Source organism: Tiliqua scincoides, chromosome 4, assembly GCF_035046505.1.
Source record: "Tiliqua scincoides isolate rTilSci1 chromosome 4, rTilSci1.hap2, whole genome shotgun sequence".
Lineage (NCBI taxonomy): Eukaryota > Metazoa > Chordata > Lepidosauria > Squamata > Scincidae > Tiliqua > Tiliqua scincoides.
Window position 1 is genome coordinate 165,128,454 of NC_089824.1, and position 17,309 is coordinate 165,145,762.

The 17,309-nt window shown below is 42.8% G+C and overlaps 1 protein-coding gene across 4 annotated transcripts in view; it reads right to left on the minus strand.

Annotated features, from left to right (window-relative positions):
* The window catches only part of ST3GAL3 (ST3 beta-galactoside alpha-2,3-sialyltransferase 3), a 236,055-nt gene that overhangs the window by 18,231 nt on the left and 200,515 nt on the right, over positions 1–17,309 (minus strand). For all 4 annotated transcript variants that reach the window (XM_066623644.1, XM_066623643.1, XM_066623641.1 and 1 more), the window contains one exon: positions 4,984–5,130. In XM_066623644.1, the coding sequence (XP_066479741.1) occupies positions 4,984–5,130 (147 nt within the window). The remainder of the gene's footprint in view (positions 1–4,983; positions 5,131–17,309) is intronic.

Below are 17,309 nucleotides of genomic sequence, written 5' to 3' on the forward strand. Positions count from 1 at the left end.
AGGCAGTCCTCTGAGCTCCCTGCAGCCTCTTCTGGGTTGTACAGAGGCTTTTTCCTTTGCTCAAGTTCACCCCAAAATGCATTACAATGCATGCTATACAAACCTATACAAGCTCATAAATTGCTACAGAACCTCTGTATGCAAGTAACCACATTGCAGGTGGAGGAAAGTATAAGAGGACATGTGTCCCATCTGATAGAATACTGTCAGATGAAGTAATAATGTAGGATCCTGAGTACCACAATGAAGAAAAGCAGAAGAAGCTGCAACTCTCTTTGGCCACAACTGCAACAACAGAAACTTCCAGGGTTTGACCATGTCAGCCTTTCTTGTATTGACTTAAATTCCACACGTCTGGCCATGGCCTCACTGCAACAAAGGAGGATGACTGTTAAAAGCCACAATTAAATTGTGTCTAGGGTTACTCAGGCAACTGTGGTGAGGTTGCCATTCACATTTTATTGCTTTGTAGGCAAGAGCATCATGAAAAAGTGCACCCCCAGCCATCTTTTATTATCCACCATGGAATTAGAACAGCCATTGGAACATGTGGCTGCCTTGAGAAAGGACATTTCCTGCTGTGAAAATGGGAGCCTATCCCAACACCTATAGCATTCAAGGCAAGTGGCACTGAATAAAAGAAGCTGAAAGACTTACAGCCAGATTTAGTTGTTACAACAAATACTGCAGTTTCTCCTATTCTGTCATTTTGTGCTAGGTCTCTTCTAGGTCACAGCGAAGAACGGTTTCTTTATAACTTCTTACAAGTTAAATATAATTTTATCCATTTTTAAAGAATAGAAATTATGTTGGCAAATAACTGAACTGCATGAAAGGAAAAGACTTAAGCAAATTTCTAAGGTAAGGTAAGGAATCACAGCTGCTGACAAACAAGATGCCAATAGATCCTTTGATAACCAGGGCAACAGATATCGCTGGTCACATACCTGACTGTGGAAGCAGTAGTAGATGCTTTCACTTTGATCCTAGCATCCTTGGGTACTAGACTGAGGGCCCAATCCTATCCAATTTTCCAGGGCTGGTGCAGACATGCCAATGGGGCATGTGCTGCTTCTTGCAGTTGGGGGGCAGTCACAGAGGCCTCCTCAAAATGTGGGGACATTTGTTCCCTTATTTGGGGGCTGCATTGTGGCTGCATTGGTGTTGGAAAGTTGGATAGGACTGGGCTCTGAGTCCCCTAGGCTTGAAGCAGTTGAACCTTGAAGGTTCACATTCCAGCAGTGCCTGCTACTAGGAATTTTCTAGATCTATTGCCTATAAAGTAGCAGACTGATTTAATACTCCTGAGAAATGCTTAACATTTTAGTCAAGTTGTGATAAAACAAAAAGACACTGGTTACTGGATTATTAAGTCAGCTGTAGATTCATGGGTAGAATCAACTGGAAGAGACTAACAACGCAATCCTATACTTACCCTGCATCAATGCAGCAACTGCTGCTCCATCTCACTCCACACAAACATGCTATAAAGCATGTTTCAACAGCACAGAAGATCGGGGTGCAGCAGAAAGGCCTGAACTGTCCCGCCAGTGCCAGAACCAGGTGGAGTGCACGCTGGAGCAGGTAAGTGCTGCTCCGAGCAGCACAGGGGTGGAGGACAGTGGGCAGGATCGGCAGCGCTGGCACATGCCATATCCCATCCCCCTTCCTGGGCCAGATATGTTAACATGAAGCTGCTTGGACTCACGCCAGTGATTTTGCAAGTGCAGGTCCTATTAGATTCATTGCACAAGCTGGGGCTTTCCCCAGTATGGTATGTCACCATACTAATGACACCCAATGCCAAATCCCTGGATGTCCCATCCCCGCACGCACAGCAATTTCATGTAGATGTTAAAAGGCATGGGGGACAGAATGGAACCCTGTGGCACTCTGCATGTCATCCCCAGAGCACTGAACAGGTGTCCCCCAGCACCACCATCTCTGTCAGCCAAAAAGAAGTGGAACCACTGCCATACCCCCAAACCCAAACTTGGCCAATGCAAGGAACACTGAGAAAGAGCTACCAACAATTTCAGCATTCAGTCATTTTTCCTCTACACTTCTGGCAGAAGAATCTACAGTAACTGCACTGCTATTTGAGAGGAGGGGTTGGGACACACATGAGGTAGAGAGTGGCAATAACTCTAAAGGCCAAAAGCCTCAAAGAATCGCATCTCAGCTAACAAAAGTGGAGGCCAAGTGAGGGTGTGTGCCTTAGCAATTTTGTCCTTAACATATTACAAAACTGTAGCCTCATGCAGTTTAGCGCTATGCTGAGAAAAACCACATTTGTTTCTATCCTGAGGTTTTATCACCCATGTCTTGGCATAGGAGGGGCCATCTCCACCCAGCTGCAAACAAATGCAATTCATTGGCTTTGTGTGTATTCAAAAGAAATTCCCTAGAGATGAGTCACTGGGTTTTTAAAGGGTGTCCAGGGACATTGCGTGTAAATCAATGACACACCTTATGTTAGGGAACACAGGCTGTAGCCTGCAGGTCTGTTCCCTCTGAGACACAGCACAATAGAATTGCTGGTTGATGGACATTCCCAGAGAGGCTCCTGTGATGTAACCCCCACTCACACCACATTTGTAACTAGCAGCAGGAAGAGAGTTTGCACTTATTCTTACTGTGGAAAAAAAATGGAGATTTAGCTTTTGAACCTTCTGCACGCTGGTAACTGCACTTAGCAGAGAAAGGTGAAGATACTGGCTGTCCAATTAAAACAAACTAATCCTTGCCTTAACAAGCTATTCCATCCATCTCTCTGGTATCAGAACAGGAAGTCTAACAGGGCAACAATTAGTATGTTCTCTTCCCAGCCCTATACATCATGCAGAACAGGTAACCATAAAAAAAAAAAAGAAATCATAGTGTCAGTGCATTCCTGGGCACTGCTCCATTCAGGGCACACCCACAGGGGTGCCATCCCTCACCTGAAAGTGCCCCCCATGCCCACTGCCTCCCCCCCAGTCCTTCTGAGGGCTGAAGAAGCTGCACGCAGTCTCCCCAGCACTCAGAAGGCCTTGTAAGGCCTTCTGGAGGCTGAAAATTGACACTTCTGGTGGTCAGTCCTATGGAATACCCATATTTCAGCACTAACAAACTCATTTGTGATATTCTTGAGAAGTAGAAAATGACAAGCCAGGCCACTGTCCCTTTTACCTTTCAACTTAATTCCCAAGTGACTAACAATTACTAGCTGTCATTAATATTAAGAAGGAGAAGCAGAAATGCAATCTCCTGTCCTCTAGTTAGATTCCATAATTTCACAAACAATTACTCCAGAGGGGAGTAGAGAAGCCTGGAAGGGAATAAATTATTGATATTTGAAAGCAGATGGCTTTTCTTGTATCAGGGGAAATGAAACATAAGAGATCTGTGTCTGAGAAGTGAGGATTAGACTGGTACCTACATAGCAGATAATGGCAAAAGGTAATCTATGTGATGATAAGGTGTGACCAATTCACTCTCCCTGCCTTGTACTAACAGTCCTGACTGTAGTAAAAAACACAGGAAGATTAGAGATACTTCATAAAGTCTGGCCAATCTCCTGCACTGTCCATAGTACTCCTCACACCACTAGTAGGCAATGTAAGTCCAGCACACTTGAGTGATACACCCTCTTGAAGACTGGCCACCATTGAAGCAGCCACCACTGCTTGTAGTATTACCTTTACCTGACAACCAGGTAGATCTCACAGATTACATGAGTCAATGGCAGCCAAGAGACATGTTTTCATCTCAACATGGACGGATGCAAATACAACATCATTAAATTGTCAATGGTAGTTCAGATGTAGAACATATGGCTTACTACATCCAATGGCAAAAAGCAACAAAGGTAAAAAATGGTTCTATCACATTCAATGGAACTCTGCTTGACTTTGAAAAAGAAGTCAGTCATCCCGTGAAAGGGGCAATCTGAATGTTTGTGTCTATTAATTCCAGAAGGATAGCCATTTTATTCTCTTAAAGCAAGAACAACACACAGATTGTCTCTGATTATAGTTTAAATTGTTCCTGCTCTGAAAGCCCCCCTTCATCAGAGCTCAAACCCTGCCCTTTTCTTTCTTAGAAAGGAAAATCACTCAGGTCTTTAGTGCACATATGTGAATGTCAAACCAATATAAATGCATAGTTTGAACTGACCCAGATATCCTCCAAAAAACTTGGGGAAATACAGTTCTATAGGAGGTGTAGTGATCTCAAATAAAGTGCAGCCACACAAAATTTTAGCTTTCAGTATAGTCTTGAGGAAGGTAAGATAGCAGAATGATTAAAAACCAATTTTGGTTTATAGTGCGGATTTGGCTTAAGTGGTAACCTAAATCAAGTGAAGGGGAATAAGACCTAGCAAAACTGCTAAACTCTTATTCCAGAATAATCAAATCTTCCTCTATTACCCATTCTAGATTTTATTTTGCTCTCTATGTTCCTTTGTTTATGATAGCTGCTCTGAAAGTAAAAGAAAGCACAGTACAGTAAAGGAGTTCCCTATGCACTCACATGAAATATGAGTTTGCAGTATTTGTATGAGCTCCTACAAGTACAATGCCCAGGTGATGCTGGATTTGCTTGGTGTATTCTGCTAATTCCTTCAGTGCATGGAAAGCCATTGTTAATTATTTTGCTTAACATAAGAAGAGCCATGCTGCATCAGACCAAGAGCTCATCTAGTCTGGTTGACGACTTAACACTTAACTGCATAAAAGAGACCCTTTTTAAGTGGTGGCTGTCTATATATTTAGCAGAGGGAGAGCAACTGTCCCTGTTCATCCCAGAACTGTACATTGCTGGTGACTCTCTAAAAGAGACTGTGAAGCTAAAGCTCAGAAAAAGGACATGAAGGCAGCAACTTCCTCACACCCACTTTGTTTGTCTCTACCATTTGCTATTCACAGGTACACTGCCTCTGAATGTGGAGGTTTTATTTGGTTAGTATGGCTAATGCTTACTCAGCACAGAATTCCTTACCTCTTTGATGGCAGACATCTTGATGTTCTCATAGTAATGCAGTGGTGCGTTTGGCGAATTCATGTCATAACCAAATCCAGCCACTGCTACCTCATCACAATTGTGGAGGACCATAGTTATTGCTACACTTCCCAGGGTTGGGATGTTCTGAGGAGGAAAGGGAAAGAAAGCACATGCTATAAAGTAAGTTTTAAAAATCATTTTAAGTGTGCTAGCCTCTTAATAGCTTCAGCAGAAAAATAGAAACAGAAAAACCACATCTAGGAGGATTTTTTTGGGAGCAGGTGGAACTAAAGCCCTACTGAAACAGATTTCTAGGGGTGAAGTGAATACAGAAAACATTGAAATTCCATGGCAGTTGATAAGAAGAAACGAGAAATAAGGAAAGTGACAAGGAAGGCAGAGAGAACAGGAGGCAAAGAGAAGGAATGGGAATTCTGAATGGAAACAGCTATAGATAAAAAGGCATCAAAGACTTTCACAGATATCCCCTGAATTGAAGGCTTTCAGTTGCAATCCTGGCAACAAGCCTTGGATGGCACATGGCAGCTTCAGAGCAACTGGAAAAAGCAGAATTTTTGAATCAGGTCAATATACTGCAGGTTTGACCTCGGTATTTCAGGAGATCAATTTCTGGAAACCCTCCCCCCAATGTATACCAAAACTCACAGATAGTAAATCCTTGGGTTGCAGACCAAATGGGCCTCCAAACATGACCCGAACAGAATTACAGTCATGTTTGGAGTCATTCTGAGGCCCCCAGAAGCATTTTTGTGAAAACCAGAAATGCCCTTCTGGCACCTCCAGGGGCCTTTCTGAGGCCTGCAGAAGCCACATGTCACCTCTGAGGGTCTCAGAAAGCCTCTCAGGCGTGACTGGAAAAAGGTTCCAGCCACATCTGGGAGGTCTTCAGGGTGTCCTCAGTTGCAGGTTCTGATCATGTGGTGGGTGAAATTCATGGCTCCCAAATCTGCAGATAAAGAGGACCCAATGTACTTCCTGTTAGTAGTAAGTTGTAGGAACTGTTAATAAATGAACATTTGTTTATTAAATTTATTTTTTAAATACATAATCATTACCATTAGAGGTACTATACATTGCAAGGCTTAAAACAAGACATTCAAGCCACCTGATGTCTCTACGTTATCCCTGAGCAAAATGCTACCATACAGCACAATCCTATTGCAGGCTTCCTAGGCAGTATGCATCCTCTGCATCGGCTACTGTTCTGTTGCTACAACCATGACAGCCACTAACTCAATAAAAAAAGCCCTACTGACTTCCTCACATTGCATTTTTCTGAAGCAAGAGCAACATTTTTCACAACTGAGGGCTTGCTGCAAGAGGAAATTCTTGCTGCTTCAGTGCCTTACCAGCTTTATGGGCTTTGGGGGTCATTTCTGTGTCACTGCCTTTTGGACTAGAGGAAATGGTTGCAATAAATTTTTTTTACAGAAACACCTGACACCTGAATTGTATTAGGAAGTTTCAGTTGTTATGTGATTCAGTGGGGAGGTTGGAGACCCACCTGCCCTCTTGCTTACCCATAACTGTGACTCTTCAAGAGTGACCAGCAAATGTGGTTCCTTTGGGTCGCAATCCTAACCCCTTATGTCATTGCTTTCCAGCACTGACATATGGGCAATGCAGCTCTGAGGTAAGGGAACAAACATTCCCTTACTTTGAGGACACCCAACTGCAGGGATTGAAAATCAATCAACTTTACCTGGTTAACAATATGATCTACTTTCTTGCTTGAAAACCAGCCCCAGTCCTTATTAAACAGCATCTCAATCTTTCTGTGGTCACTGTAAACATTGTTTATACACAGTGAGATGCCTATGAATCCTATTGAACAATTACAACAAAAATGTAGGCCAAGTCCTGGGATTAAATGCAAAATGAACCCATTGGGTTCTCACTTGTGTAAGGAAGGGCTGCTGGTGCCTCAGATTGTAGCCCACCTTTGAACCCAGACTGTAAGTCCCCATGAAGGTTCATGTTTGCATCTGCCTGAGACCACCTGCAGAAATGAGTATTCAAAGCTTCTTGGTCTGGGAACATGTTTGAATGGCGAACTATCTAAAAATAATTGGGGGGTCTTCAATATCACAGTATGTAACAGTAGTTTCATAGTATGCTTCTTCTTCAAACAGCCTTGAGGATATTAAGCTAAAGAGACAGTTTGCACATAGTCATTAAAATATTTATTGACAGTACAGCAATTATTCAAAAACATATATTTTAAAGAGCATCTTTCTATTGGTAAAACTTGAGACAAAGCACTGAGTCAATATGCTATTAAGACAGCCAAGATATTGTAATACATTTATATTTGAATTAAAATAATTTTCTAAACATATTGCTTTCTAAAAGCATCTTTGAAAGGCATCATAGCTCATTCTTTCTTTTTTAGATGCAATTAACATCCAGTAATTCAAAAGCTAGATGATTGAGCTTTCATTTCATCACATTTGGGCAAGGAACAGTTAAGACAGGTGCTTGGTTTCTCATTTGACTAGACGGGAGATAAACAGGTTTACTTCCTGTAGAAATGTTGCATTTAGTGCAGTGATATTATAGAACTGTAGATGCAGACTGGATCTTTGTTAATGATTCCAACCTTTAAAAAAAACAATTCAGGTGTCTGAAAGTATTCCACTATCAGAAAGATATGAGGGTGTGTTATTTGCTAAACGTAAATGCCGTATGAAACTAGGGAAAAGAGCAATGTGAGTTCATCAAGCCAAACTGGCTTGATCATGATGAAAAATAACTAACAGCACAATCCTAAGCTGCACTTGGGCCAGCCCAGGAGGGTTGCATATGTGCCGTAAAGCATGTTTGCACCTCCTCACAGAGGTGCGCCGGCATACGGAGGCTGAATCCAGCCTCCGTAGTGGCTTGTGTGGTGAGCCTTGTGTCGGCCCAGCTGGGCTGATGCAAGGTTCTGGGGTGGGCGGGGAGGAGACGTTCCTAGATGGGAGAGAGCGGGCAGTGGGTGCCCCTGGGGGTGGGGGGGTGGGCAGCGGGAGGCAGGGCTGGGATCCGGCAGTTATGCTGGACCCCAACCCCCGTTCCCAGGGAGTTTGGAGCAGCTTCAAACCGCTCTGCTCTCCTTGGACTTGCACCACCTCCAGAGGTGGCTCAGGTCCAAGGAGACCCATAGGGGCAGGGCGTCTTGCCCAGGGGTAAGGGGAAAAGTTTCCCCTTGCCTCTGGCTGAGTCGATTTTTGCCCCTATATAGCGCTGGATACAGCACAAACCTCTTGGCTTGCCTGTTCCAGCGCAGGGTAGGATTGAGCCCTAAGAAACTCAGATAAGGTTTGAAACCTCCACTGTGATATCTAAACTTAACTATTGGTTCAGTAACACAACTGACATTTCCTCAGGTGCCTGATGGAAAAATCTTAAAGAAAAACAAGGCATAGTAGATGGAAACCTGAGAAGTTATAATCAGCATTCTGAAAAGAACTCAGAAGGAACTGCTTTTTGTGATCTGAAAGACCATTAGACAGGAGCTGCTCTCTGCACAGATGAATGGACAGATAAAACAAACCAAGCAGGTAACAGCATAGAGTGTTCCTCATTATACAGTTTTAATTGAGAACACAAGTTCCTGCAGAACTTGTGGGGTAAATCCTCCAGGTCAGTAGAGCAGCACAAAGACCACCAATATGGAAGGCTCTGAAATCAGATGCTGACATATGGTCCAGTCACAAAGACCAGCTAAAGCATAAGGAACATAGCTTTTGGAGAAAGAGACCCAAGTAGCACATTTGCAACTACCTTAGTAATCTATGCAACCAAACAAGCTGAGACTGGACAAGGAAAGGTCTTGGATCCATTTGCAAGCGATTGCAAATATCAAGCAAGATTTCACCAATGAAGGATATAAATATTGTTTTATGAAGAGAGGAAGACTCAAGAATGATACATTACTGATTCTTTGGCAAGTATAGGTTTCAAAACTTGTTGACGCTAAGTACATGCTACTTTCTATCCGATTATCCTCAAAGCTTGCATATTAACTAAGGTACAAAAATAGTGTAACAGACTTACCTTTAAAAAGAGTTCAGTATATCTTTATATAGAGAATAGAGTGTTCCTCATTATTCAATTTTAATTGAGAACACAAGTTCCTTCAGGGCCTGTGGGGCAAATTCTCTAATTCAATAGAGCAACACAAAGACCACCACTATGGAAGGCTCTGAAATCAGATGCTGACACATGGAAATATGAAATACTCGTAGTTTCATGAAATAGTGGGTGTGGAGAGGGTGATTACCATCTCCTCTAAATGTAACACTAACAGTAAAAGAAGATATTTTTTATTTAGTATTCCTTTCTTATTAGATCCATGCTATTTGATAATATTTATCGTTTATATAGGAGGTTACAATGATGTGAAAGGACAGGACATTTGAGATATTTTTGCTTTTCGCTCACGTCACATTAGCGTAATGTCCTTCACATTAGTTTAATGTCACAGTTCTAGGCAATTTGGGACTTTGTACTGAAGATTTACCATGAAGAGTTCCTGACGTATGGAATCCTCGTTGCAGGTATGTCATAGGAAAATTGTAATGATCCTTGCTACTCAATTTCTCACTTCTGTTCAGGACTCTGTTTCTGACTACAAGAAGGGACACGAGTTTCTCATTCTTAGCTTGTACCCAGGAAAGTTGGTACATGCTCTAGATGGGCTGATGCTCAGGGACTTTTGGGAAGATGGTGGCTCATTCTTTTTCATGGGGAATTGTCAATAGTCAATATTGACTATAGTCACTAGTCATCTTTATTCTCTGAAAGAGAAGGTGTGCTAGCAGTCATTAAAAAAAACCAATAGCTTCAATGTTTGAGTCAACAACGAAGAAGCAAGATCCCTTGGCCTGATCCATAACAATAGAGTGAGATGACCAAAAGGAAAACCATAGCACATTTTTTGTTTGTTTTTCCCTCAATCTAATTGCCTATAAACTCTAATTTTATTTATCTTTTTTATGACAATCAGTCTATGCTTGCAGATTGGTTTTATACTCCATCCTATCCATGCCTACTTAGTTCACATGACTATGATTTTGAAGATGCCTGTGTTCAAAGGGTGATTCACTTTAAGTGACTGGAGAGTCTCCACAAGCGTAGAGGGAAATCCAATTGAAGATTTCTTCTTTTAAAAGAGGTTCCTAAGCTCCCTGAATGATCAGGTGGTGACAATGGTTGAACTGGAACAAGATTCTTTCTGAGATGCTCTTGAGGTGATTATCATCTCCACAGCTATCCCTCTTTAAACAAAACTACAGATTTTTAAAAATGGATTATCAACAAATACTATAAATGTATGACAATGCTGGCAATGTACTACCTCCAAGTTCAGCAGCAGTATACCTTTGAATACCAGTTGCAAGGGAGCAATGGCAGGAGAGAAATATGCCCCTCTCTCTTGCTTGTGGGTTTCCCAAAGGCAGAGGGAGGGCCACTGTGGGAAACAGGTGGTTTACATGGGTTTTTAGCTTCCTCCAAGAGAGCTTTCTTATGTTGATGATGCTTCAAGATTTTACTAGCAGAATGAAACCCTTGAGAAACTATTTTTGCATTCAGAGAGTTGCCTTACTCTCAATAACAATTAGTGACTTTTGACAATTCAACTCCATTAAGCTAACATTCACAAGAATGTATGAAGTTGGTATATAGTGTACTGTTCATGTATAGCTCATGATCAGCTATACTGTTCATGTATAGCTCATGATCATCAGATCTTTCCACAAGGGCACTTCCACATGAAGGGCACTGTTGTCTTCGATGGCTCCACATCAGACCCTTTTGACATCCGAAGCGGAGTGAAGCAGGGCTGTGTTCTTGCACCAACCTTGTTTGGAATTTTCTTCGCTGTCCTGCTGAAGCAGGCCTTTGGAACTGCAACAGAAGGCATCTATCTCCGGACCAGATCAGACGGAAAGCTCTTCAACCTCTCCAGACTGAGAGCAAAATCCAAAGTCCAGCTGAAATGTCTGCGCGACTTCCTCTTTGCCGACGATGCAGCTGTCACTACCCACTCTGCCAAAGATCTCCAGCAGCTCATGGATCGTTTTAGCAAGGCCTGCCAAGATTTTGGACTGACAATCAGCCTGAAGAAAACACAGGTCATGGTTCAGGATGTGGACTCACCTCCCTGCATTACAATCTCTGAGCATGAACTGGAGGTTGTCCATGACTTTGTGTATCTTGGCTCAACGATCTCCGACACACATTCTCTCGATACCGAGCTAAACAAGCGCATCGGTAAAGCAGCTACCACGTTTTCCAGACTCACAAAGAGAGTCTGGTCCAACAAGAAGCTGACGGAACATACCAAGATCCAGGTCTACAGAGCTTGCGTCCTGAGTACACTTCTGTACTGCAGCGAGTCATGGACTCTTCACTCACAACAGGAGAGGAAACTGAGCGCTTTCCACATGCGCTGCCTCCGACGCATCCTCGGCATCACCTGGCAGGACAAAGTTCCAAACAACACAGTCCTGGAACGTGCTGGAATCCCTAGCATGTATTCACTGCTGAAACAGAGACGCCTGCGTTGGCTTGGTCATGTCGTGAGAATGGATGATGGCCGGATCCCAAAGGATCTCCTCTATGGAGAACTCGTGCAAGGAAAGCGCCCTACAGGTAGACCACAGCTGCGATACAAGGACATCTGCAAGAGGGATCTGAAGGCCTTAGGGATGGACCTCAACAAGTGGGAAACCCTGGCCTCTGAGCGGCCCGCTTGGAGGCAGGCTGTGCAGCATGGCCTTTCCCAGTTTGAAGAGACACTTTGCCAACAGTCTGAGGCTAAGAGGCAAAGAAGGAAGGCCCATAGCCAGGGAGACAGACCAGGGACAGACTGCACTTGCTCCCGGTGTGGAAGGGATTGTCACTCCCGGATTGGCCTTTTCAGCCACACTAGACACTGTGCCAGAACCACCTTTCAGAGCGCGATACCATAGTCTTTCGAGACTGAAGGTTGCCAATACCTAATATATACATGTATAGCTGTACTTTATATTACAGTGTGTGCTGCCTAGAACTGAAAATGTTTTGTTTTTAAACATTCTAAAAAGTAGAGAGTATATTTGCTTAGCAAGTGCAGTCTTGCTTCCTCCTAGGAGCAAAGTGAAATTATAGAAGATAAACAGTTAAGGGCTGCAAGAATGACCTACCATGTTCAACAAATCATAGTTAAAACATGGGCCTTGTCCCAAAGTACGTACTTAAAACAATATGTAGGCCTTAAAATAAACATGCAGGAAATGACTTCATGTAGGCATAGATGTAAACCTAGGACATTAATTCCCTTTCTGCACAGGAGTTGCTCATGATCGTGCTTCAGGTGAAAGACAGTTGTCTACCTAGAACTGAAAGAGCCCATCAGATTAAATTCTCATTCAAGCTGAAACTTGGATCCAAAACCAATTTCACACTTAGGTTTGTGGTGATCCTGGAAAGCTGAAACACACTAGACAAGGACATGATGGGGTGGGACTGGGTTCACTCTGTACTGATAATAGCTGACATGTGTGCAGTGTAATATTATGCATGTTTACTCAGAAGTCTCACTGTATTCAATGCAGTTTACTCTTAGGTAAACGTGTTTAGTATTGCAGACTTATCAACCAATCCTATCCCTTGATTGTGTGTCAGTGTACCACTAGGTACACCAGTGCAATGAAGGCTGTGGCAGGACTTTGAGAAGACAGAGTTGTTACATGAGGCCCTCTGCTGGCAAGTGCTGGTGCAGCAGCTGTAAAGTTGTGTGCCACCAACAGCCCAATGCAGACCAGCCATCATCTATGTTCTGCCAGCAGAAGGGCAGGGATTGCGGCAGATCTGGAATGCGGGAGGGGGGGTGTCACAGTGGCAGGCCAGTGGCCACCAAATTCCAAACTATTGTCCCAGCCAGACATCCTCAGCAGACTCCTCAGTTATCCCAGCAACAGAGCTGGCATAGCTTTGGGAGTCCCATCAGAGACCATGTGGAGGTTGACATGAAGGTAGGTGTTCCTCTTCTCACCACTCTTCTCCAGCCTCTCTACCAGGGATGGCACATAGGACGTAATGGATGCTGCGCCGGCAGCCCTGCATCCTTTGGGCCATCATTCGATAGGCCCATTAATGACTCATACCACTTAAAAATGAACAGGTTTCCAAGGTCAGATGAACTAAGCCAACTCCCCTGGAAATGCACAGGCATACAAATAAGATCTGGAGAAGATAGAATTGCTAGATGAGAAGGCAAAAAAGAAAAGCCAAATCTATATGAACACTGACAGAGGTGCACTTGACTTTATTCACAGTACTATAACTCATGTTGCTGCAGTTTGTAGCATAGCTAGAGGGGATGCAAAACTTTCTGCAGGGCACCTCACTTCGCAGTGCAAGTGGCCCCTTCCCCCCCTTCGGAACCATTCCAGGTTACTAGAGCAAAACAAAGGTGTCTCCTCCAATTTGCTCTAGTGGCCTGGAATAGCTCTGAAGGAGGGGGGAGGGGCCGCTTGCACACCAAGGGGAGGTGCCCTGCAAAACTTAGGGTTTTGCACCCACTCTAGCTATGCTACACTGCAGATAGTCTGCTCACTCTTCTTAAGTGCTGCAGACTTAGAACCTGAAAAAGCATCAGAGGAGGAAAGTGGTAAGTGGACTAATATTATTCCATAGTAGTGAGGACAGAATCTGGTAATCCTAGGAACAGAGTGAAGGGAATATTGACTTTCAACAGAAATACTTCTTTCCTCAGTACCTGCTGTCTTAAGTTAGCACCAGGAGGTCTACAACCCTCAGGATGTAGTGACACAGGCATAATTACTGCAACTGCTTGCTAGTATGATTCCTGCTAGATTTCTTGCCATTGCCTATGTCTCAGCAAACACAATTATATAAACTTTGAACAACATTAGGACAAAGTTCCAAAGATGTGTGTGGGTAAGGAAGATTTTATGAAAAATCTAGTCATCGAAAGTTAATCCCCAAGGGCACGGGGACTTTTGGAACACAGTACAGATGTATATCTATATCTGGAGATACGCTAATAATGCAGTTTGCATTTTACTCTAACCAAGGATAAGGTGCCTTGAGAAAGATAGCATCATTCTTACTTGCCCAAAATACAAGTTCTCACCATTGGCACGGCAATAAAATGAACCAAACAATCATAACAAGGTTTAAAAGGGGTACAGAAATAGGATCTATCATGCAGAGTTTTCAGATGTTAACAAAATGGTGAGAATGTCAGTTTTCGGTTTAAGAAGCTGAAGGAACCGTAAAGACAATCTGGAAAATGTGACTACTATACACACATGACTAAACATGAGAATTCAAATAAAGAATCTAATCCATAGAAGGGTCTTATGATGTCAGTCTTGATTCTTTCGATATATTGATGTAGTTGCACCACAAACACAAGAGAACAGTGTAAATAAAATCTTCTATTCATCTTATAATCACACTGTCTGAAAAGTGAACAGAAGAAAACATAGGATCTTCTATCTCACTGTCTTCAATCCCCTCTGAAGGATTCTAAGGGCCCAATCCTATCCACCTTTCCAGTACTGATGTGGCCATAATGCAGCCCCATGGTAAATGTTCCCTTACCTTGAGCAGTCCCCCATGACAGCCCCACCTCAGCAGGATGCAGTGCAAGCCCCACTGGCATGGCAGCATTGGCACTGGAACTGGATAGGATTGGGTCCTAAGTCTCCTTCTGCTCACTTTTCAGATATAAAGGAATATCAGAAAATCACAAAGCAAAGCCAATCCAATTGTGATCTGCCTGTGGAGTTGAAGACTACTGTATTTCATTGAATAGAAAAATGGCCTTTCTCAAGATAGTTTTTCAAGAGCGTAGCCATCTATTCCCTTCATCACACTGGCTACCGGTTTACTAGATGGTCTATTCAGATTGTTCACTTCTTTGCTTTAGTCATGGAAAAATCACGAGCCACAGGCAGTACAATTTTAGGGGTCCAAAAGGCTTTTCTTCACTGTCTATATTTATTTATAGAAATATATTCTATATTTTTCCCCTGGGGGCTGGGGATAAGAATAGGCCCTCGGTTTGGCTGTACTTGTCATAAGAGGCGACTAAACAGCCACCGGGTAGATGGGAGTCATCAGCCTGGGAAGGCAGCTCATCTGAGAGAAGGAAAACTCTGATCCCAAACCTCCACTGCCTTGTGGCTACATCCAGTTATGGAAAAGGCTTCAGGAGTCAACCTTGAGGCAAAATCCGGAGCCGGAGTCCCTGAGGCAGTTCATAGCTGAACACAGTCACGTTCTGGCAACTCCTGCGACGCCGCTGGAACCAACCGTATTGGCTTCTGCCTTTCCACTGGACCATTCCAGCAACATGGAGAGGGGGGATTTGCTGCATGGGTAACAGTCTAACCTCCATATCTACTTTACCCAGGCTTCGTGCACTGGAGAGGGCACTCTGTTCCAGAACTACCATTCAGAGCGTGATACCATAGTCTTCCGAGACTGAAGGATGCCAACAACATTCTATATTTAACACTGTCACAAGTACAAAGACATTCAAAACAGCCACCTGGTTCTCTATACAGATTTTAAATCTGATGTTTATTTTTCTTTTTTTTTAAAAAAGCTTTGTATCACTGTGCCTATCCATACCATTGTCACACGGCATGTTTTTAAGTGAGGCTGAATTCTAAGCATCGAGTTTAAGCAACAAAGCATAATATACTATCAAATGCATGGCAAATCACAAGAAATGGCACCACTGCAACAAGTGAAGATCCCCACCCTTCCCACAGGGGACATTATCATGGCCTGTTATTTAGTGGCATGTAAGCACAGCTCTAACTCAATGAAAGTGTGGCCAGATCAAGATAACAGAACAAGTATGGAGAACAGGGTACATATGAGATTTGAGATTTCTTCCACTGAAAGGGACTCAAACCAATTTCATTTTAAAGGGTAATAAAATCCTATAATTTTAGAAAACCACAGTTCAAATGCATTTGAGCTATCCTAAAGATTGACGGAAATCTACACATTACCTACTGAGGCATATAACAAGGCCTGAACATTTAAATGGAAAAACTCCCTTGACAAATTGCCATTTTTAGCGGGGAAGTGACAGGAGAAAGAATAAACGCTTAACTCCTTCCCTATGAGCCATTTTCCCAGTCAAAATGACCCAGTCACCCAAAATCAGTGCTTTTCATCCCAAGGAGCTCAAGACATATATATATATTAGTATATGGGCCTCTGGAGCCCTGTAAGGGGAAAAGCAGCTTTTTAAAGAAGAAAAATGGTTATCAGGGAAAGAGTTAAAGTAGCCCTCTTCCCTTGCTCCTTCACTCAAGCATGCAGCTTTTCAAGATGGTTTTTCACTTTTAAAACTGACAAAACTTTGTTACTCACACTGATTTGTCATGTTTAGTTTGCCCTTGAAGGAGCAGCAGAAAAATGCATTTTGCAATTTGGGATTATGTGGCAATAGACATATACATAGAGCAACCAGGTCATGAGCACAGTGCCAATACCTGTCAGATCAATCCAGTCACTGCTATGGATGGCATTTCTCACCAGGCTGGTTGAATGGACAAGATTAGCCTAGTTCATAAATTACCCAAGGCCACACAGCGAGTTAGATATTATCTCTCCTAACAATCCAAGTCTGCATAATTGGAAAGATAGTGGTGAGGACAAAAAAAAAAGAAAAAAAAGACTGCTATATACTCAAAGTGTTGTAAGAAATGATTAATAAGGGTGCACCCTAGATTTTAAACAGCAGTAATGGCCTTAGTATTAGATGTTACTGACATTCCAGAGATAAAGGCTCCTTTGACTTCCTAAATACAGACAGCATTAGGGAAAGGGAAAAAAGATTTGGTTGTTCTTCTCTATGAAAGTTTTGTTTGGACAGGCTCATAAGCTACCCATCCACTTTGTACTCCAGAAGCACATCTTTACAATAGCATGCTGAAGTTTCCTTACTCTTGATGCAGCTAGCACAATTCTGTATAGAAAGCTGGCCCCCCCCACCCCCACAAACACAGAATGGCTCATTGCTGCCTGTGCATTATTTTACCTGGCAGCATTCTTCAGATTCATCTGGCATAAATTATAGTCTTAAAGTGGAGGATGTTCCTGAATTTACCCTTTATTAAATCCTGCAAGAAATGCTTTGGGATCAGCCTTGAACCATTTCACTCAGCCTTCTCAACCTTGCTGGAAAAAAAGCAAAACACCCTAAAATTACAAAGTTAATTGGCAGCACATTGTTACCATATGTGGTACACTAGCAGTGCCCTGAAGTTTATTTAAGCTCA